Here is a 24,323-nt window from a genome sequence, read left to right as displayed (position 1 = left end):
CCACCACTAATCTCATAAAATATAAGAAGGCCAGAGTAAAGAGCACATTATATACGTCGGAAATCTCAAAAAGAATCCTGGATGTCTTTTGCTAAAAAAATTAATAGAAATACGAATACTAGAATTATCTGGAATAAAATTAGACAAATTTCAGGTAAATAATCAACAGCCCCGAAACCGATAATGAGCTGGAAAGGCTATGATATAACTGATCCAGAAAAAATTGCAAACCAACTAGGAGAAACCTTTGAGAAATTGTCAGCTACATCATCATATAGACCAATCTTTCAAAAATATAAAGCTCAAATTTAAAAATACAAAATTAATTTCCGCACAACTCATTAGATTCCATACGATCAACCCTTCACTATAGACGAGCTACATAAAGCCTTAGCCAAATCAAAACAAAGTGCAGCGGGTCCAGATGGAATCCACTATCAAATGATTAAGCATCTCATGAAAATTCCTTATGCATGCTGCTTATAATAGGATATACCTTGAGCACACATATCAACCCTTCACTATAGACGAGCTACATAAAGCCTTAGCCAAATCAAAACAAAGTGCAGCGGGTCCAGATGGAATCCACTATCAAATGATTAAGCATTTCATGAAAATTCCTTATGCATGCTGCTTATAATAGGATATACCTTGAGCACACATATCCAGACTCTTGGCGGCATTCGTTTGTGCTGGCCTTTCTAAAACCAAGGAAGGACCACTCAAATTCAAATAATTATCGGCCTATTTCCCTCACTAGCTGTCTTAGTAAAACTTTAGAAAGAATGGTGAATGATCGGTTAACATGATTTCTTGACTCACACAATCTCCTTAGTCTGGGCCAATATGGTTTTCGGAAAAACAGATCAACACTGGATATACTGACAAAAGCCAAATCAAACATCTGCAATGCCTTTCTCCGAAACCACACCTTGTTTTGATATGTCTTGACATTAAAAGGCTTTTGCTACTACCTGGAGATATGGTATCCTACAGGGGTTGTACAAATTAGGATTGCGAAGCCATCTACCAAAGTTCCTCCAGAACTTTCCAAGTCCGCTACCATAATATTTTGTGTAAACTATACAATCAAGAACAGGGGGCTCTCAAGGCTCAGGATTTTCGCAATAAAAATCAATCCTATCACAGAAGTTATTCCAGAAATGGTAGAAACATATTTATATGCAGATGATCTTACTATTTCATGTCACTCACAGAATATGCGGACAATTGAAAGACAGCTTCAATGTGCTATAAACAAAATAGAGTCCTGGTCCACCTATAATGGATATCGACTCTCAGTACAAAAGACAGCGGCAATACACTTCTGCAGAAAACAAAAGATGCATCCTGACCCAGAACTAAGAATAAGCAATCAACAAATCCCAGTGAAACATAGTATCCGACTACTAGGACTAATCATGGATCACAAATTAAATTTCCTAGACCATATAAAATATCTACTTACAGTGTGCGTAAACAAATTAAACATTCTACAAGCAATATCTGCCATGACATGGGGAGCTGATTGTTATTCACTTTTGCACATTTATTGAGCAATGATAAGATCTAGATTAGATTATGGTTCTCCCATCTATTCCTCTGCAAGGAAAAGTGTTCTGAATTGGTTAGATCCTATCCATCACAGTGCATTACGTGTTGTTTCTGGAGCATTTCATACCTCACCTGTGTACAGGCTATACATAGAGATTTGTGAACTCCCACTCAGCCTTCGTAGACAACTTCTTCTTCTGAACTACGCTACAAAAGTTCAAAGCCTTCCCAGACATCCAACATGCAATATCTGTATACTCCAAAATGGGAAACTTTATATGAGAACAAACCTAGCATATGCAAACCTGCCAGCATACAACTTTCACAATGGAACTTAAATATGAATAAAATCTACCAAGATACCCCCATATATCTTCCCCCGTAGGAAATAAGTTCTGCCGACTGTGACATGGCCTCACAAAATGGAAACAAAATAACATCCCAAATCAATATATTAAACAGCTACATTCCTCTTATATAACAATTCTCTGATTACTCACATCTGTAACTGATGGCAACAAAATGGATACACATGTTGGTGCTGCAGTGGTCCTGCCAAATAGCATAATTTCTCAGTCACTTCCAATAGAGTGTGGTATCTATAGAGCTGCACTGTTTGCAATAAGTTTCGCACTAGATCACATTGCCAAAACTTGCCTCGTATAAAGTATAATTTTTACAGACTCATTAAGTACAATATATGCTTTACGATCTCATCCTTATCTAAGAAAAAAAAAAATTTTTGTCTGCTTATCGCTTCTTAAGACTAAAAATCAAAAAGTCAGATTCACTTGGATTCCTGGAGATTCTACAATACTGGGCAATGAACATGCTGATCAGGCTGCCAAACATCCGTCAAATGAAAAATCTCACCTGCATAAAACTCCACACAGTGACTTCAAAAATGTCATTCTAAAAGCCTCTGAAAATATATGGGCACAAACCTGGAAATCTCAACAAAACAACAAACTAGATCAAATCAAACAGCAGCTGAAATCCTAGAAATAAAGTTTTCAGGCAAACAGACACAAAGAGGTTATTCTCGCCCAGCTTTGCATTAGACATACACATTTAACGCAGTCTTATCTCCTAATGAAAGATGATCTTCCACTCCACAATGTTCTCAGGGTCTAACCATACTAACAGTGAAATAGGTCATCATAGAATGTCCACATTATTATTATTAGCCTACAGTGCTATGTTATGTTATGTTATTTGGTTTTTAGGAGCATTAGCAGCTAAGGCCATATTGCTCTGAGGATATGCAGTGGTCATTCCCTGGCCTTTCTGCACCCTTCATATTTGGTGGTCACGGGCTCGAACCCCAGTCTAATCACGAAGCATGTGCTACGCACTGCTGCTCCTGCCCACCTGGCTACGGAGGCGCCTCTATACAGTGCAACGAAGCTTGAGGCTTATGTTGCACCAGCCTAAAAAAAAAAAAAAAAATTCCTGCGTTACCCTGAGAGAGAGAAAGAAGTAGACGAGAATCACCAAGAAAGCAAGAAAGAGAAGAATGATAATATCCAGCTCAGGACTCTGGGTTTGCCAAGCCCATACTCACCAGATGTGAGACCCTGGGGATTACCAAACTACCTGCCAATCAGCTTTCAAATTGCATACAAATGAACCATTAATAATGAACCATAATGAGCCATTAATAATGAACCGTAATGTAATTAATGAACCAAATGAACCGTAATGAGCCTTGAACTCATTACGGAAGAACACTCAGACATAAAGCAACTCTTTACATACCTCAGTCTAATAAACCTTACCATCTAATATTCAAACATCAGTGTTAACATAACTGAAAATAACAAAACTGGAACGGGCACAATATAGCTGAAGCAGCTTTTGCCCCACAAAACTACAAACAAACAACAACAATTGGAATTTGGGGTGTACAATGTGTACAGAAAGGATAAATAGGACAGGAAGGGAGGAGGGGTTATGCTGTTAGTTAAGAAACATAAAATCTAAGGAAGTGTATCCAATTGACATTGGTGAACAATGTAATATTGAGTCAGTATGATGTGATGAAAGCATTGGGAAAGGGAAAATGAGAGTAGGTGTGTGTTATAAGCCTAATGAATCTGATGAGTGTAATGAGCAATTGTGCAGAGAAATCGTGTGGGCCATTAAATCAGAATGTCTTATAATTGGGGATTTTAACTTTCCAGATATTGACTGGAACTTGTGGGTTGGTCACTCGCACACTAACAAGACTTTTGTGGATTTATTGAATGACTGTTTTCTACAGCAACATTTTCGAGAGGCAACCAGAGGGAGTAATACTCTTGATCTGATAATCATGCATTAAGAATCTGCAGATAAAGGAACCACTAGGTGGCAGTGATCACAATGTACTGATATCAGATTTACTTACAGATGTAAATACCATCAGGGATAAGGAGAAGGGTTTTTGCTTTTGTAAAGATAACTACAGTGGTCTCGGAGAATTTTTAAATTCTGTACAGTGGGATCAACTGATGATATTACAATGGTGAATTCTAATATGGGAAGCATTCAAGGAATTAATCTCGGAAGCTACTAGGCTTTTCATACTAACTAAGCAATACTGTTCAAGGTTTAGACCTAAATGGATGTCAGATGAACTAAAGAGACTAGTGGCAGAGAAGAAAAATGCATGGGACACATATAAATTAGCAGGAGACACAGATACCTCTGGCAGATATAAGCTAGTCTGTAATCAAGTCACACAGGAGGTTAGGCAGGTGAAGGCAGATTATGAGAAATCTTTGGCAAAGGGTGCAAAGAGTTCTTTACTTATGTGAACTCTAGAAGGGAAGGGATGAATCAGATTGGTCCATTTAACACAGATGGTTTGACCATCGATGATCATGCTCAAGTAACTGATAAATTGAATGAGTATTTTGCATCTACATTCACACATGAATAGTTATTCAAGGAGGGGAATGCCAGAAGTTTAGCAAACTGTAACAGGGAGCTAAGTGATTTTGTAATAACTGAGAGCAAAGTGGAGAAGAAATTCTTGAAGTTAAACATAAGGAAGGCACTTGAGGTGAATGGGGTCTATCCAATTATATTAAAGGAGGCAGCAAAGGAAGTAAGCAAACCTTTATCCATAATTATGAAAGCTTCTTTGGACTTGGGAGAACTCCCCATGGATTAAAGATGTGCAAATGTGTCCAAAATTCGCAAAGCGGATCACAGCCCTGCCTCTTTTCGACCCATACACAAAGCTAACCCCCTAAGTAAGATCATTGAGATTGTCTTATACTCTCAGCTTTGTTACTTTATGAAAAACGAATTCAGCCACATTTATCATGGCTTCCTTATGGGCAGGTCAACAGTGACCAACCTACTCTCCATAGAACATGACATCAAACATAGCCTTGATAATAACAATCAGATAGACATTTTATTTCTGGACCTACAAAAAGTCTTTGATTTGGTACCATATAATTTGCTTTGCCTCAAATTAAAGAACATAGGTATGTCAAGTAATGCCTTATCATTTATGCTAAACTTCTACAACAGGAGAAGCAGAGTTCTTTTTTGATGGCAGTTACTTTTTTTTTTTTTTTTTTTTTTTTATGTAAACCCCAAACACGAGAGGTATTATAACCTATAGTACTTAGTACCATTGAGAAGACAAAAGAAAATATTTGTTGACATTGGACTTGAACTTCCAATGAGAAAACTGGATACCCAATTACAAAGAACAGCTGGAAAACCTAGGATGGAAGCTTATTTGGAAGACCTTTATGCCAAACACAATCAAAAGCCTTTGAAATGTCAAGAACAACAGCTTCAGTTTCACCAAACATTTTCATTGTATTTATCGATAGATGGGTAACATAAGCCAGAATACCACCAGTGAAACAACACTGACGGAATCTATACCGGCGATCATTGATCAGATGAAAGATTTCCAGATAGTTTAAGAGTGGGCGGTTAATTTATTTTTTCTTTACTTTGGAAAGAGTAGAAACCGCAATGGAACGATAATTGACTGCAAGGGATTTGTCACCCTTTTTGGGGGCGCCTCCGTAGCCAGGTGGGCAGGAGCAGCAGTGCGTAGCACACGCTTCTTGATTAGACCGAAGTTCGAGCCCGTGCCCACCAAATACTAATGATGCGGAAAGGTCAGGGAATGACCACCGCATATCCCCGGAGCAATATAGCCTTAGTTGCTAATTCTCCTAAAAACCAAATAACAACAACTATTTCAATAGAACTGCAAGATTGCTAAATGAATCCAACATTGATATTCTAGCTGAAGATATCAATATCAAAAAAGAATTGCAAAGGTTTTACAATCAATTAATTAGAAATTGAGAATAAAGATTAATCTAATAATAATAATAAAAATATATGTATATATTAACTATAAATATTTCATTAAACAAAGAAAATAAAAAACAAATATAATAATAAGAAATAATACAAAAAAATGGATAACTATAACAATAATACAACTCAATTAATGTAATTATTCATTTTGAACAAATAAGAAATTATAACATGAAAAGTGTTAGAAATATAAAAATCTCTTCCATCCCAGCTTTGCTTAAATGCAAATCACCTGTAACATATGATATTCCATTGTATATGCTGTATATTGACTTTGTATATTGATATTTGACATTGTATATTGATTGTAAATAGAATCATTACTTAGTACGACTGTTATATTCTTCCCCTGTAAGGCTTAGCTTGTTCTGGAGTAATAATAATAAAAAATTAAAAAAAAAGGATGGTACGGGTAATTACAGACCTGTTAGTATGACTTCTGTTCCAGAGAAAATAATGGAGTCGCTGGTTAAGAAAGCGATGCAGGATCATCTAGACAAGATTGCGGTTATAGTTCAGACACAGCATGTGTTTGTTAAGCGGAAGTCTTGTCTGAAAATTTTGATTGGATACTATGATTGTTGTCAAAGGAATTGGATGCAAAGAACAATTTTGATATCATATACTTGGATTTTAGAAAAGCTTTTGATACTGTGGCACATGGAAGACAAATTGGAACAGTATTGCATTAAGGGCAAGTTGCTACAATGGATAAAAGGATGGTTGAGTGGGAAAAGACAAAGATTGGTTATCAGTAGGCACTGCTCTTCATGGACTAATGTTATTAGTGAAGTCCTGCAGGGTTCAGTGTTATTCCCATTGTTGTTTTCGGTATTTATCAATGATATTGATGTCTAAATTTGCAGACGATACGAAGGTTGGCAGGGGTGCCCACTGAAGTTTTACATTTGTCAATGTTAAACTAACTGAAGTTTAACATTGACAAATGTAAAGTACTGTATAATGGGTAGCAGTAACCCCAGACTAACATATCAAATGGGTGACATGTTACTCTGGGGTTATTGTGCATATCTGACTGCACAATTATACTCAGGGCAATTGTGCAGTCAGATATGAAGTTTTCTGAACAGTGCAAAAAGGCTGCAAGAGTAGCTCATGGTGTCTTGTCAATGATATACAGAAATTTTGCTAGCTGGTTTAAGGAGGTGGCTGTCCACTTTTTTTTTTTTTTGAAAACCCCAAACACAAAAGGTATTAGAACCTATAGTACATTGTAACGTGCTTGGATTGGAGGTTAAGAAGATGAAAGAAGATATTTGTTGACATTAGACGAGAACTTCTGTAGACTGTAATTTTCAGGATATACATATGATGGAAGGTTGTTCCAGAAAATGGGAGTTGAATTAACAAACGAGGAAGATGAAAAGTTGGTTCTCTGCATTTGAAGTTCGTCATTAAATGGATGTTGGCTGGTGGCGGCAAGTGTTCAGATTGTTTTGAAAGGGAGAGTGGGAATTATAGAAGCCAATTCAGAAGAACAGTGCCCATGGAAGTATCTGTAGAAGAGGCATGCAGCAGAAACAGTACGTCTATGAGAAAGCGAGTGGAGAGACTCTGTTAGAGATGAGTCATTAATTAACCTAACTGCCTTCCTCTGAATGGAATCAAGAAGCCTGAGAGAGGTTTTGGGGGCACCAGCCCGGATGTGGGAACAATATTCCATTGCAGGGCGGATTTGCGATTTATACAGAGTGAGAAGCTGTTTGGAAGAAAAGTAACGCCGAGAGCGAAAGAGAAAACCAAGTTTTTTAGATGCAGAAGAAGCAATATTTGTAATGTGCTTGTGCCAAGAGAGATTAGAAGTCAGGGTAATCCCCAAAAGAGATATATCATTTTGCCTAGAAATTGGAGTTTCACTAAAGATTAGCATAGGAGTAGAAGAATCCTTTTTGTGAGATCTAAGACAAGACTGAGTTTTAGAAGGGTTGAAATCAACTAAGTTGTCTTTGCCCCACTGGAGAATTACCTGAAGATCGGCATTTAAAGAATCCGTAGCATATTTTCGAGAAGTTGAAGCTGATTGAGCAGGACAGGGTTTCTCAAAATGGAAAGTGGAATGCAATGTGCTATCATCGGCAAAACTATGGATAGGATGGAAGAAGGTCATTAATATACAAGAGGAAAAGAGTGGGGAAAAGAACTGAACCTTGGGGGACACCGGCATTAGTGGAGAAGACGACAGAGAGCCATCTACCATCACCCTCAGTCAGCAATCAGAGAGAAAACTGGATAACCAATTATTAAAAACAGTTGGCAAACCATAAGATGGAAGCTTTTTTAGAAGACCTTAATGCCAAACACGATCGAAAGCCTTTGAGATGTCAAGAGCAACTACTTGGGTTTCACCGAACCTTTCCATTGAATTAGTGTCCATAAATGGGTAACATAAGCCAGAATATCACCAGTGGATCGACACTGACGGAATCCATACTGGCAATCGTTGATCATACGGAAGGTTTCTAGGTAGTTTAAAATTTGGCAGTTAATTGATTTCTCCATTACTTTAGAAAGAGTAGAAGTAATTGCAATGGGATGATAATTGGATGGGAGAGATTTGTCACCCTTTTTAGGAACTGGCTGGATATGAGCAAATTTCCAAGCAGAAGGAAAAACACCTTTGGAATAAGAAAGTGAAAAAAGGAAGCAAAGAATAGGAGTAAGTTCAGGAGCACAGGTTTTGAGAACAAGTGGAGAAATACCATCGGGACCTGGAGCTGTCTTAGCATCAAGATTCGTCAAAATCCTTCTGACATCCTTTTGACGGAAGACCACAGGAGGCATTGAATGGAGCGTGTTGGGAATAGTGGGAGGTGTTTTACCAAAATCATTAATGCATGAGTTGAAAGAAAAATGAAATGCTAGCAGGTCAGCTTTATCCTTGGCTGAAGTGACAACAGAACCATCTGGTTTGGACAGAGGTGGGAGCAGAGATGGGCAAAAGTTGCGGCCAGTTGGTTTGGCAAGAGTCCGGAATGCTTGGCTACCATTAGGGCAAGAAGCAAGTTTTCTACTCTTAGCCTGCTCAAACTCTAGTTTGGACTGATTAATAACTGCTTTACAATTGTTGCGCGCTTTGGTGTAGGCAGAAAACGAAGCTGAAGAATTAGAAACAAGCCAGTTACGATATTCAACATTCTTCTCTTGAACAGCCTTAGCACATTTATTGGAAAACCAAAGTTTAGATAAAGGACGAGATTTTAAAGAGGAGTATGGGATAAAGGATTCCATTCCTGCAAGAATAATTTTACTGACATGATCTGACAAACGTTGACATCAGAACTTTTGAAACAGGAATCCAACCAAGGAAAAGAAGAAAAGAAATCACGCAGGTCATCCTATTTTGCATTCTTGTAATGCCAAACAACACGAGGTTGGGAATAGCCATGAGATAAAGGTTCCATTGGAGAAGAGACAATTACCAAGTTGTGATCTGAAGTGCCTAAAGGACCTCTTCGACCGTGTACTTAGAAGGGTTGTTTGTGAGAAAAAGATCAAGCATATTGGCTGTATGATTAGGATTGTCTGGTATTCTTGTAGGTAAATGAAAAATCTGTGCAAGATCATTAGTAATTGCAAAAGCCTCAGCTATTGGAAAACCAAGGTTTAGATAAATGACGAGTTTTTAAATTGGAGTGTGGAATAGAGGATTCCATTACTACAAGAATAATTTCACTGACACGATATGATCAAACGTTGACATCAGAAGTTTTGAAATAATAGTCTGACCAAGGAAAAGAAGAAAAGAAATCTCACAGGTTATCCCATTTTTGCATTCTTGTAATGCCAAACAACACAAGGTTGGGAATAGCCATGAGAGAAAGGCTCCATTGGAGATGATACAATCACCAAGTTATGATTGAGGTACATAAAGGACCACTCACTTCGACCGTGTACTTAGAAGGGTTGTTTGTGAGGTGAGAAAAAGATCAAGCGTGTTGACTGTATGATTAGGATTGTCTAGTATTCTTGTAGGTAAATGAACAATCTGCTCAAGGTCATTAATATTTGTAAAAGCCTCAGCATCTCGACCGGCTGGATCGGAAGCCAGCTGGAGTTGGGAAGATTAAAATCACCAAGGAAAATTAACTCACTGTTAGGAAAGTTGGACTGGAGACAGTAAAGTTGCAAAGAGCTCCAAGTGATTAGTGGAGTTGGGAGAACGGTAGAGACAAAAATGAATTTGACAGGATGAGCTAGAGAGATTTTAAGCCATTGAAGATCGAAAAGAGGAGATTCCAAAGTACCACTTTTCAGGTGAAAGGAATCATACTGCGAAATTGGGCAACTGAGATGAGCAGTAGTTGAATCAACCGATAACTGAGATTCTGTCAGAAAAAGTACATGGGGTTTGGCAGACTGCAAGTGGAAATGGACATTTTTGAGATTAGAATTAAGAGCATGTATATTTGTGTAATAAAATGAATAGGAAGTATTTGGGAGGTTTAGATCTTTTTGCAGATAAGCTTACTTTATTAGTTTGACAATTCATGGTGTATTCAATAAGTAAGAAAAAATGGGGGGGGGGACATACATGCTATATGATGTAATGAAATTTTTGGATATGGCGTACACATGGTAAGAATATACCCAGAACCTTGATATAACGTGGCCTCGACAATGCTCCACACATACATACTACTCGGACTCCCTCCAGTGACTATCTGGCAGAGTAGAGGTTGCAAGATTATACACTAGCTGATCCTGAAGCCTCCTAAAGATTTGCCAATATGTTCGGTCCAGTATAATAACTAGCGGTCGGCCTGCGAACACCGTTTTGGAGCTGTACTCTCGAAATGTAAGGAAGATTGGATCTCGCCATGATGTCCATTAAAACCTCAAAAGTCATCAGTAATACTGCATGATGGAAGAGATGGGGAAGGGTTGACCGAAATTTAGCTCTGGAGACTAAACCTGGGTTCCACCACTTCAAGCCTCCAATAAGCAATGTGGTGGTATTGCACCTGTTGATGAGAGTCATCTACCAACTAGTATTGCCTGGTAACACAGAGGGGCAGCATTCCTCCATGTGGTGCAGACGCTACACCTCGATCCCTGCTTATGTTGGTTCACACTGGGTGATCACCCATGTGTTTGTGCATGGGGGTTTCACCCAGGATTACTAACAGTCCCACAATCGTGAAGGTGCAAGCAGAGGATTTGGCTGTCACAGATTGTCCTGACTTCACCAAATGTGTCCACTTGACTTGAGTGTCACCCGAATATCAGTTCCATCAGTGTTTTAGACTCCCAGGTAGCACGTACAGCTTGTCTGGCATATCTGAGAGAATGTCTGTGACAACTTTAAGGACCTTGTATAAGGCAATGGTCAGGCCCCACCTTGAGTACTGTATACAGGTCTGGAAGCCTCATTTTAGGAAAGATGTATAGCTGCTGGAACATGTACAGCGAAGGGCAACGAGATTGGTGAGTGGAACAAAGGGTTTGTATTACCAAGAAAGGCTTAAGTTGTACAAATTGCAGCTTCTGGAGACTATTTACCTGCAAGGTGATCTTATTGAGGTGTGTAAAGCCTTGAATGGATTAAGCATGCTCACTGCTAATGGGATTCTTCCTCTTCCTCAGATTCCTCACCTGAGGGGGGCATAAATTCAAATTTAGCAGAGACAATTGTAGAATAGATGTGTGGAAATTTGTCTTTAGCCAGCAATTGGTTTATAATTGGAACAAACCTCCAACTGTTGTAGTGGAGGTCAGGAACTGAAATGAGTTCTAGGCGGAACTAGACAAATATTGGAGTGAATGGATGGGTGAAATGGGAAGGGTGTTTTTTCTTTTTTTGGCTGTTGCTATATAAGCTTGCTTTCTTGCATCATATGCCCTGCTAATGCTAAACATGTGTCCATATTAAAGATGCAGCTTGATCATAACTTTTTGATCATAAATATATATTCACTGAGTTGCCTCTCTATTAGGTATGTATTCAACAATGTGTCAGAAGCACCACTCAGAAAAGTGTCAACGTGGACTGCAGGCCAGCTGGTTATTTTTTCCCATAATTATGGGTGGGTGCAGATCTTTACTCTGAAGAGTTCATTTCACAGGTACTCAATCCAATTGAGGAACTGTAGGGTCACAGTCAATTTGGATCTGGTAACTGGTAAATCCTCTGTAGTACTTTGAATCTCATGTTTTTCTGTTTCTGTACAATTCTAGCCCTATTCTGGCCTTGTGATATGGCACATTACACTTTGGAAAGAACCCATTCATAGATGGACACACTGTAGCCATGAAGGAATGTGCCTGTCATCCACCTGTTGCTCCAGTGGTATCAAGTGACCCATTGTGCTCCACAAAGAAACAATCGCCACACCATTATACTTTTGCCATCAGCCTGCATTGTAGACATCTGGCAAGATGGTTTCATGAACTCATGCTATTTTTACCCTATTATGGTTTTCATCAGGCAGCGTTTTTCAATCCACAATTTTTAAAACATTCTTGATCCAACTGTTGACATTCCTTCTTGTTTTGTGCTAAGGAGTGAACCTGATTTTCGGTCATCAGCTGTGATACACGAAGAATGGATTGTGTTTTCTGAAATGCATCTTTAGTTACCACTTTTGTACTGGATTGTTATTTGACTCACTGCCTTTTTGTTACTCTGCACAAGTCTTCTCAGGTGCCTCCGTAGCCAGGTGGGCATGAGCGGCAGTGCGTGGCACACGCTTCTTGATTAGACCGGGGTTTGAGCCCGTGACCACCAAATACGGAGGATGCGGAAAGGTTAGGGAATGACCACCGCATATCCCCGTAGAAATATGGCCTTAGTTGCTAATGCTCCTAAAAACCAAATAACAACAACAGCAACAAGTCTTTTCTGCCTTCGTTGGCTCAAATCAATGAACTGTTTACAACCATAGATTTGTTGTTGGCTGGAGGTTATTTGGTTACTTAACCAATCTCAATGCACCTGAGATAAACATGCAATCATATGTGCAAATCTTGGCAGAATTGCATTTTGTGGGATATACATACTGGCACATCTCCCACCAACTATCAGCCATGTTCAAAGTCACTTAAATATTTCATCTTGCCTATTCTCACACTGAATTGTATTGCCCTAGTTGCTTTATATTGTGTGATATAAACACGTGATGCTATTATTTTAAGGAGTGCTTCCTTTCCTGTCAATTAATTTGTTAATGCACCTAACAGTAATCAGTTAATTCTAGAGCATCCTTCTGGAAATAACCCAGAAAGTTAAACTGGTTCTTAAACCTGACTATCATTCAACTTTGTCTTTCATAAGTCACACATGGTCATGTCTGTAGTTACTAAAAAATACCATCTGTATAGTGATAGTGTATATTTATTATGCCATTATCTGTGTATTATGAAAATAGATTTATTTTAAATGTATTTTTAATTTGTGCACAAAACAACCAAGTGGTGCCTAACTTTTCTCACATATACATGTAACAAAAAACATGAAGGTGCTACATTAAGCTAGTCAAAAGCTGTTTATCAATATTTTATTGCAGGGCAAATGCTTGATACTTTAGCTCGCAAAGCTTTATGGGATGCAGGATTGGATTACCTTCATGGCACGGGGCATGGAGTAGGAGCTTATCTGAATGTTCATGAAGGTAAATAACTACTATCAATATATGAAGTTCAAGAAATATGTTCTCATTCAAATGCTAAAGATTTTATGATGTCTAGACTTAACTTAGTTTCTTATACTAAACTTAGTGGCTACTGACTTATGACTCCTGGCAGCAATCCATTATTATGGATTGCTGCCAGGAGTCGTAAGTCAGGAGTTGACTCCAATCATAAGTCATAACCTCTCAAGTATCAATGACAATATAACATTATATAATGTATATGAAGGATTACTAGAGAAAAATCATAATAATTATCAAGCTCACAGACTAAGGATATCCATGGCAAAGTAGTTCCTGTGTAATTTATATATTGTTCTTGATCATAGAGCTGTTTAAGTTCTATTGTCTTTCCCTCTTTCCTTTATTTTAAGTAGTACTCTGTACTTGAAATTTTTTTCCATTAAAGAAATTCACCTTTCTTTTCTCAGTACATTTATTATTAATTGTACTGACTTTACTTTTTCAACTACTTGCTCACCTAGCAGCACTGCACTTATCTCACCATTGTGGGACTGGAACCCACCCTGGAGAGGTAGGAAAAAATTGGAAAAGAAAATCACTTTTCCAGTAAATCAAAAAGGAGCAACAGAAACCAGTCCATTTATGATCTTTTGATTAAATCAGTTATCTAGACAAGATGAACTAATGATAATACTAATGCAAAGAAACAGAAAAAAGAAGCAACTGAGAACCTTGCTCCTCTTTTTCAAACACTTTATATATTAAGCAAATCAGGCCCTCCAGAAATGGTTCAAAGATAACATTCTGAGGATTTCCTAGTTGATATGACACTTAGTAAGTCTGAAAATAACTATCCTGCATAGACTGCTCATATTATCACACTTTAACACCCTGAGCTCCTCTAAAAGCACAGCTGAGTAGGGAAGAATTCATCGAAGAACAATCAAAATGTAATAAGTGCTAAAAGAATAGTTATCAAGAAATATGGAATACTCAATCTTACACATACAGTAAATCTCACAGATAATGTCAAATTTAGTGTCCTCGTTTAGGACACCAAATCTGACAACAAACTGTGACAACTGGAGACTTGAGATGCCAAATTTGAATTTAAGGGAATTAAGTTTGCAATCCAGTCCAGTGCTTTTGGTGCCAAAAATATGATCACTGATGAGTAACCTGCATAGACATAATCATCTTTGCTTCCTCTGGTCCAAAAGAACATACAGACTGTACCTTTCAAATGTATGCTTCAAATTCTTCTAAGGTTCTCAGTTTCCTTGATCTGCAGCTCATGTGTTGAAAGTTTCTCCTCAAATGGATGCCTTTTTGCCAATTTCACCAGGCAGGTTGTGCATCTTTAGCCCCTTTCAAAAAGCTCATTGTCTTTCTTTTTTTTTTTTTTTTTAAGGTCTCCATACTTCAACAATTCCAAGCATGGGCTTACAATTTTCTTATATATAGTGGGATTGTGACCTCCCTATCTCAATGAGCAAATGTTTTATAAATCATCTCTATAAGACACCTTGGACCATCCTTGCTATCTCTCCACACTGCCCAGAGAACTACATGTCCGAACATATCATAACTCCAAAGTCCATTGCTTCCTCTACTGTTTTTAGTTAAACCCTACAAAGCGTGTAACTTATTTTGGGGTTACTGTTCACCAAGTTCAAGACCTTGCATTTTGCTGCATGGAAACATAGCTGCCACCTTTCTGATCACCCTTGAAGTTATCTAAGTTTTAGTGACGAATGACTGCTCAGCACTGATATTAAGTACTTAACTAATCACAATGTCATATTCAAATTCTGATATAATGCCCTCGATTCCTTCATCAGTGTCATTTAAATAAACTCAAAAACAACAGTCGTCCCATTTTGCCAACATGTAGGAAGCACACAACTTACATTATACATCTTATATCATACATGGTCCTTCCTCTCAGCCAATACGAGCATTTGTAAACGCATTGGCCAGGTGTTTTGTTTTTGCATCCTCTTCAGTTGAAATTATTTTTTTGCGTTGTTCTTTAATCAGTATATTAGTTTCAATAATTTTTTTTTATCAATATGTACAATTTCCATTATAAAAATGACCTTTTATAGAGATAAATAGCTTGGTTATATAGCAAAAATTTCGACTTTCGAGGTCTTGGAAGGAATTACCAAAAAACGTGTTATTGGATTCACATCATGATATTTTCACAATACAATGGCATCTGTGAAATGGATTAATATCATAAAGCAGAGGTCCATTGTACCTATATCAAACACGAGACCTTTTATCCATTAGCTTGTATTCAGCTTGGGAGCAACCCTTTTCACCATCCAACAATAATCGGCTAACATGGTGGCACTCCATTAGCTTATGTATCTTTGTTTCATCGCCATGATGTCTTGATGGAAGCACTCGCCATGTTCGTTGCTGGCAGCACTACAGTTTGGCCGAAATAAACCAGGTGTGAGTGAAAGAAATGCATCTTCGATGACATTTTCATAAGAAGTAATGAGATCTTCCACAAAATGCCTGTAGTTGCTGCCTTTAATATTTTGTAGAAAACCTGTTGAAACATTTTGAAAGGCTTTCCATACTGATTTCTTGCTATCACTAAGGGCACATTTGAATTGTTCGTCTTTGAAAAGTTGCCAGATTTGTGGATCGACGAAAACACTTGTTTTAATCTTCTCTATACTAAATCTTGGGAATTTCTCTTGCAAGTATGTATCATTTAATTTTGTTAATTGGTAATATAATAAAGTGTAAATTTGTGATCTTTAGTTTTATAGCCTTTGGTAATGTTCCTCCTATTTTTCCTTATTATAATTGCAATTTAATAGAATTAAAATTAAATTCGCAAACATGATCACAATGACTAACACTTACCACATATCGTATAGTGAATGGTATTTTATTATGAACAGTCTATCGTGAAGCGATTTGAACATGTAGTGAACCAATCATAAAGCAGGGTCCACTGTATAAACATTAAACAGAATCCCAGTGCAGATACTGAATATAAGTCTGTATGTGCTTGACTAGTGAATCTGGAAGTATGTTAATCTCACACCATCAGCTGGAAAAAGAAAGTATGAAAATGACTATTTGAAATTAAGATTTCACTAGTTTGCGGTGAATTGTCAAATGAAACTTTGTCAAATAATGCCATGAAGCCTTCAAAGCTACTGTAGCACTTTCAAACAAACGTATTGGTAACTTTATTGGTAAATACAGCACTTAGTATACTAAAAGTGCCACCCAGGTGTGAACCAACGTAAGCGGGGGTTAGTGTGGAGCTGCACACAGAGGAATGTCACCCCTCTGTTTTACCATAAGAGTCCACTGTCTGAAGAAAATGAATATCTTGAAGGTCCTATCCACTATATCCTGGGGAGCAGACAGGATAATCCTACTACGTTTACATCGCCTTCTCATTCAGTCTAAGCTAGACTATGGTGCCACAGTCTATGACTCGGCAAGACCTAGTACCCTGAGATGGCTCGACCCTGTACATCACTGTGCACTCCGTTTAGCCCTTGGAGCTTTCCACACCTCACCCGTGCAGAGCCTGTACGCTGAAGCCCATGAACCTCTACAAATCAGAAGACAAAATAAATTACTTTCTTATGCAGCTAAAATAAAATCCTTACCAGATCACCTCCTACAGAAAACTCTTTTTGAATCTGAATGGGAACAACATTATCAACAACAACAAAGAATCAATAAACCTGCAAGCATGAGATTAAAAAACCTTCTCAGTAGAGAGATTAACCTGGATAATATAATTCCACTGATTAAGCAGTCTACACCACCATGGATAATAAGACAGCCTTTATGTGACTTCTCCTTCCACCTTTGGAGCAAACAAACCCTTTCTCCTATAAATTATCGACAGCTGCATGCTGCTTATAAGGCACAATTTTCAGATCATTACTTTCTATATACAGATGGATCCAAAACTGATTCTCGTGATGGAGCAGCAGTTTACTTCTCTGACGTCACATTGGCCCAAAAACTCCCAAAAGACTACAGCATTTATACTGCAGAACTGCAAGCCATTATGTTAGCACTAAACCAAACCGACCATTCAAGTTTCCAAAACAGCATCATTTTCACTGACTCCCGTAGTTCCATGACGGCGATACAAAACATCAATTCTAACAGACATCCACTACAACAGTGAATTCAGTACAGAATATCAAAACTCCTTGAACAATGCTGTAACATTAGACTATGCTGGATCCCAAATCATGTCGAAATACATGGTAACGACCACGCAGACAGGGCTGCTAAAGAAGCCAAGAACAAAATTTCTGCATCAGAATATATCCCTTTTTCAGACTACAAACAAGTTATTCATCACAGTGGAATACATCACTCGCAACAGCAATGGCAAGTACTAACCACTAACAAATTACATTAGATTAAAAGATTACTCCAAACGTTGAAATCCAGCATACTGAAAAATAGCCACGATGAAGTGATACTTGCAAGGTTAAGAATAGGACACATGCATTTCAGCACCCTTATCTTTTGCGAGGAGAGGATCCTCCCCCCCCCTTTGTCCTATCTGTCACACACAACAAACAGTAGAACATGCACTGATTACTTGTCCAGCAAAACGAGACTCGTGGATTGCTTTTGCCTCAACCACCACATAAAATCCAATGAAGTGAAGCCAGTCGACATCACTGGACAGTGCAGTGTCGAGTCAGTTTGGTGTGACATAAGCATTGGGAGATCAAAATTGAGAGTACGAGTGTGTTATAAGCCTAATGACTCCGATAAGTATAATTAGAAACTGTACTGGGAAATAGAGTGGTCCAGTATATCAGAGAGTCTTATAATGGGGATTTTAATTTCTCGGATATTGACTGGAATTTGTGGGTTGGTCACTCACACACTAGCAAGGCTTTTGTGGATTTATTCGATGATTGTTTTCTACATCAGAATGTTCGGGAGGCAACTAGAGGGAGTAATACTCTTGATCTGATTATCAGTAGTGATTCTTCGTGCATTAAGAATCTGCAGATAAAGGAACCACTAGGTGGCAGTGGTCACAGTGTGCTGAAGTGGGATTTACTCAAAGAGGCAATCCTTGCATGTTTATAAAGCATTTTTTCTCCCAGCTATAGAGTTTTCTCAAGTGTTCTCAGATGCCTCCGTAGCCAGGTGGGCATGAGCGGCAGTGCTTAGCACACGCTTCTTGATTAGACCGGGGTTTGAGCCCGTGACCACCAAATACTGAGGATGCGGAAAGGTCAGGGAATGACCACCGCATATCCCCGGAGCAGTATGGCCTTAGTTGCTAATGCTCCTTAAAAAGAAAAAAAAATATATATATATATGATTTTCCATCCATATTATAAATAGCTTTTCCATTTTTGATATTGCATCTGAACGCTGTTTTGTGATCACTGTTAATCTCAAATGCGTTGATCCTTTAACATGTTCTTTTATACACACACGGTCCCTTAAAATAGTATTCACTGTTGAAGCAGCAATATCTAATTCCGTGCCCACCAGGTTAGCTGGGTGAGTAAAATGCCTGTCTGGCAACCCAAAGGTCGCGGGTTCGATTCCCACCTCAGGCTTGGATCAAAGTACTGCAAAAACCTTGGGAAGTGCATTATGGCCACAGAAGCCTATGCGCCAACAACTACCAAAAAAAAAAAAAAAAAAACCTAATTCCGTGCAATAGATGACAAACTTTGTCCTGTTTTGTAATTCTTAATTAATCATCTTCATTTCTAAATCAATTTTGTTTGTTTCCTAGCACTGCCAGAACTTGCTCTTCTTTCTGTTGGTTCCTTTTCCTTCACCATTGTAATAAGTAAATAGTTATGAAGAGAAGATTTCAGTGAAGGGGAACTCATTTCCCCGTTTTACCATTAATATAAAAACCCACAGAATTCCAATTATCGGTATTATTGCAAATGCAATAAGATCGAGTTTAGTACCCGTTTATGGTAGTGACCTCCAGAAATGTTTTATAAAAATATCACAAAGGTGTTTAAAATTGATTCTTATAACAGAACATATGATAACCACGAAAGTGTGGTGTAATTTCCATTATAAAAATGACATTTTAGAGAGATAAATATCTTAGTTATAGAGCAAATATTTCAATTCCAAGGTCATGGAACGAATTATCAAAAAAAAAAAAAAAAAAAAAAAATTGTTGTTGGGTTCACATTACAATATTGTCACAATACCTCCATTTATTCTTACAGGATGCAAAATACATTTCCACTATTTTTTTGAGTTTGTACCGGCCAGCAAAAATTTATGTAAAGTGAAATTTCCATAAGTCAAGTATTACCTAAGTCGGGGAGTGATTATATATATATATACAAAGGGTACTAGGAAAGTTTTGCAATACAGCTTTGTTTATTTAATTTTTTCAAAGTAATTTCCTCTACATTCAATACACCTCTCCATCCTCCGAAACCAATCTTTAAACCAGTTCTGCCAAGTTTCACTAGGGAGTAAAGCACACTCGTTGTCCCAAGCCCGTAGAAGGTCCTCATCACTGGAAACCGCCTCCCTTTTAGCTTCATTTTCACATGCTGGAACAGTGCAAAGTCACAGGGAGCAAGGTCTGGACTGTAGGGAGGGTGCTCGAGAAGTTTCAGTCCTGTCGTGGTCAAATATTCGGTGCAGGCTTTGGCGCGGTGAGCTGGAGCATTATTGTGATGGAGGTACCAGGTGTCCATTCTTGACTTTGGCCGCAGGTTCTTCATAGATTCAATGCCTGCCTAAAGTCATTGGATCTATCCAATGACTTTAGGCAGGCATTGTTCAGTATACCACTTAGCTGTGACTGTCTTCTGCGTGTCCAAAACGACATGTTCCATAATTCCACTCGATTTGAAAAATACAGCTATCATTTTCTTCTTTACAGATCGGGATTTTCTGACAATTACAGGTGTGTCGTCATCATCAAAGACCCAAACTTTGTTTTGAGCCTTGGTCGGCAGATCGTAATAGTACAGCCAAGTCTCGTCACCTGTCACGATGTTGTTCACATACCGAGATTGTCCCTTATCAAACTTTTTTAACATCTCCCGGCACCAAGTCACACGTCGTGTCATCTGCTCTTCAGTCAGTTGATGCGGCACCCAGAGAGAACAAAGTTTCTTCACGTGCAAATGATCTTGCAGAATCGAACGAATTGCTGGTGCATTTAGGCCCAAAGTATCCTCTATCTGTTGGTAGGTCACTCGCCTGATTTCATCAAGCATTTTCCTCACAGCAGTAACGTTTTCCTCCGTAACTGACGTTCGTGGCCTTCCCGGCCTGTCAGAATCCTCCAGAGTGAAATTTCCCCTTTGGAATTCTCTATACCACCTGAATATCGTTGTACGGTGTGGACAATCATCATCTAGTGCAAGAGTCATTTCTTCTAAGCACTGGTCTATGGTTAAACCACGCACGAAATTATACCGCAAAACTGTCCTTATCTCATTTCGTGACCACGATGCCATCGCAAGCACTTTACACTCTCACTACTAATGAATAACTGAGCCCATCGACTTGGCGCAGCAGCTACTATGCACGTATGAACATGTCTCAACATGCAGCAACAAGCAGCTTCCTGTGATTCATTGTTGCGTCATATTGCAAAACTTTCCTAGTACCCTTTGTATATATATATATATATATATATATATATATATAGAATCAAATTACTAAAGCGTGGAACTGTGATGTTATATTTACTAATGCTATAATTACTAAAGCATTGAACAGGGATATTATTATATGATACTATTAACCAATCGGATTAATGCCATCTGCGATAGAACATTACATCCGTTGTTATGTAGTAATGAAATAATGTTAAAATGTAGAGTCCTTCCTGTGTTTAAAAACACAAAGCAATCCATGAACTAACCGGACCCTAGGCAACAATGGTTAAACATAAATATTAAACTCAATAAAATTATATATAAATAGCCGTCCATGGGAAAGATACTTTGCAAGGGACTTTGTTGAGGGCTAAACCCCTACAAAATACCAAACCCATGGCTGGCAGAGCTATCAGTTTCTGTTGTCATCTGCCTGTATAACTAGGATCTAAAGCGTCCATCTTTCGGGTACTTATGAACCTTTAGGTCCTAGTTATACAGGCAGATGACAACAGAAACTGATGGCTCGGCCAGCCATGGGTTTGGTATTTTGTAGGGGTTTAGCCCTCAACAAAGTCCCTTGCAAAGTATCTTTCCCATGGACGGCTATTTATATATAATTTTATTGAGTTTAATATTTATGTTTAACCATTGTTGCCTAGGGTTCGGTTAGTTCATGGATTGTTTCATGTTTTTAAACACAGGAAGGACTCTACATTTTAACATTATTTCATTACTATATATATATATATATATATATATAGGGTGATTCAGCAGCAATAGTAAATATTTTGGGAAGTTATAGTATCGATTATTCTGAGTAAAAAAGTTCCTATAAGCATGTGTCCAATGCTCAATGGATATGGAGATATATCTGTTTGAAACTGGCATGCACAAAGCCATTATGAGAGGTGTTAAAGAATGATAAATGACTTATTGTCTGTATTTATTGAATTTTTGAATGATATAAAACACAAATAAATGGCATATTTTTTACAGTTCAAAATAAATGTCTTGGCATTCCTTTATGAGAGTAGCAGTAGTATCCAAAATGCAAGGGAGCAATTCGTCTCTTGTATTCACTTTTTCTTTGTATACTGCACTTTTCATCCATCCCCCAAACAAAAATCTAATGGAGTGACGTCTGGAGCCCTTGGTGGCTCGTGAACAGAATCATTGCTGCCAATACATCACTCAGGGAAAGTTCAATTTAGATTATTGTATCACTAGACTGGTATAATGTGCAGGATGCTGAAAGTACATACAAACCTTTGTAGCCAAGGGAACATACTCCAATAGTAGTGGAAGTTTGTTTTGCAGAAATTCTAGGTAATTAGGTCTTTGAGGTTCTCACAGACATTTTCTCAGATATGGCAGACAAGCTGTACTTGCTACCCGGGAGTCTAAAATGCTGATGGAACTGATATTCGGTTGACATTCAAGTCAAGTAGACCAATTTCGGTGAAGTTTGGACGGTCTGTGGCAGCCAAATCCTGGGTATAACCTCCATGCACAAGCACACTGTAGGTCACCCAGGTGTGAACCAACATAAGCAGGGGTTGAGGTGTGGGGTTCACACCACATGGAGGAATCCCCCACTCTGTGTTACCAGGCAATACTACGGGGTAGACTCTCATCAGCCGGTGCAATACCACCACTTCGCTTATTGGAGGCTTGAAGTGGTGGAACCAATGTTTAGTCTCCAGAGCTAAGATCCAGTCAACCCTTCTCCATCTCTTCCATCATGCAGTATGATTGATGACTTTTGAGGTTATGATGAACATCATGGCAAGATCCAATATTCCTTACATTTCGAGGGTACAGCTCTAAAACGGTGTTTGCAGCCCGGCCGCTAGTTAGTACACTGGACCGAACCTATTGGCAACTCTTTAGGATTTTTCAGGATCAGCTAGTGTGTAATCTTGCTACCTCTACTCTGCCAGATAGTGACTGGAGGGAGTCCGAATAGTGTATGCAGGGGGGGGGATATTGTCAAGGCCACCTTATGTCAAGGATCTGGGTATATCTTATCATGTGTATGCCATAATCCAAAAATTTCATTACTTCATACAGCATGTCCCCCCCCCCACTTTTTCTTACTATTGAATGCACCATGAATTGTCAATCTAATAGAATAAGCTAATCTACGAAAAGATCTAAACTTCTGAAACACTTCCTAATTCATTTCACAAATATATGTGGTCTCAATTCTAATATCAAAGATGTCCATTTCCACTTGCAGTCTGCCAAACCCCATGTAACTTTTCTGACAGAATCCGAGTTATCGGTTGACTCAACTACTGCTCATCTCAGATGCCCAAATTATTCGCTGTATGATTCCTTTCGCCTCAAAGGTTGTACTTGTGCATATGTCCATTCTGATATTCCCTGTCAGAGACTTGCCAATTTGGAATCTCCTCTTTTTGATCTTCTCTAGCTTAAAATCTCTCTAACTGATTCTGTCAAATTCATCTGTTGTCTCTACCATTCTCCCAACTCCACCAATCACTTGGAGCTATTTGACTTCCTCTCTTTGCAACTTGACTTTGTCCAGTCCAACTTTCCTAACAGTGAGTAATTTTCCTTGGTGATTTTAATGTTCACAACTCCAGCTGGCTTCAGTTTACTAGTCACACCAACCCAGCTGGTTGAGATGCTGAGGCTTTCGCAATTACTAATGACCTTGCACAGATTGTTCATTTATCTACAAGAATACAAGACAATCCGAACCATACAGCCAACATGCTTGATCTTTTTCTCACAAATAATCCTTCTAAGTACACGGTCGAAGTGAGTGGTCCTTTAGGCACCTCAAATCACAACTTGGTGATTGTCTCTTCACGAATGGAGCCTTTATCTCATGGCTATTCACAACCTCGTGTTGTGTTTGGCATTACAAGAATGCCAAATGGGATGGCCTGCGAGATTTCTTTTCTTGTTTTCCTCCGTTGGATTACTGTTTCAAAATTTCTGATGTCAACTTTTGCTCATATCGGGTCAGTGAAATTATTCTTGTAGGAATGGAATCCTTAATTCCACACTCCACTTTAAAATCTCATCCTTTATCTAAACTTTGTTTTTCCAATAAATGTGTTAAGGCTGTTGAAGAGAAGAATGTTGCATATCGTAATTGGCTTTTTTCCAGTTCTTCAGTTTCATTTTCTGCCTACAGCAAAGCTGCAACAAT

At 38.4% G+C, this 24,323-nt stretch overlaps 1 protein-coding gene across 2 annotated transcripts in view; it reads left to right on the top strand.

Annotated features, from left to right (window-relative positions):
* The window catches only part of LOC150083167 (xaa-Pro aminopeptidase 1-like), an 886,380-nt gene that overhangs the window by 765,943 nt on the left and 96,114 nt on the right, over window positions 1-24,323 (top strand). For both annotated transcript variants that reach the window (XM_090377885.1, XM_090377886.1), the window contains one exon: window positions 13,419-13,523. In XM_090377885.1, the coding sequence (XP_090234011.1) occupies window positions 13,419-13,523 (105 nt within the window). The remainder of the gene's footprint in view (window positions 1-13,418; window positions 13,524-24,323) is intronic.

This window comes from Mastigoproctus giganteus, chromosome 7 (genome assembly GCF_048544385.1).
Source record: "Mastigoproctus giganteus isolate SK-2022 chromosome 7, ASM4854438v1, whole genome shotgun sequence".
NCBI lineage: Eukaryota > Metazoa > Arthropoda > Arachnida > Uropygi > Thelyphonidae > Mastigoproctus > Mastigoproctus giganteus.
This window is presented reverse-complemented; position numbering and strand designations above follow the sequence as displayed.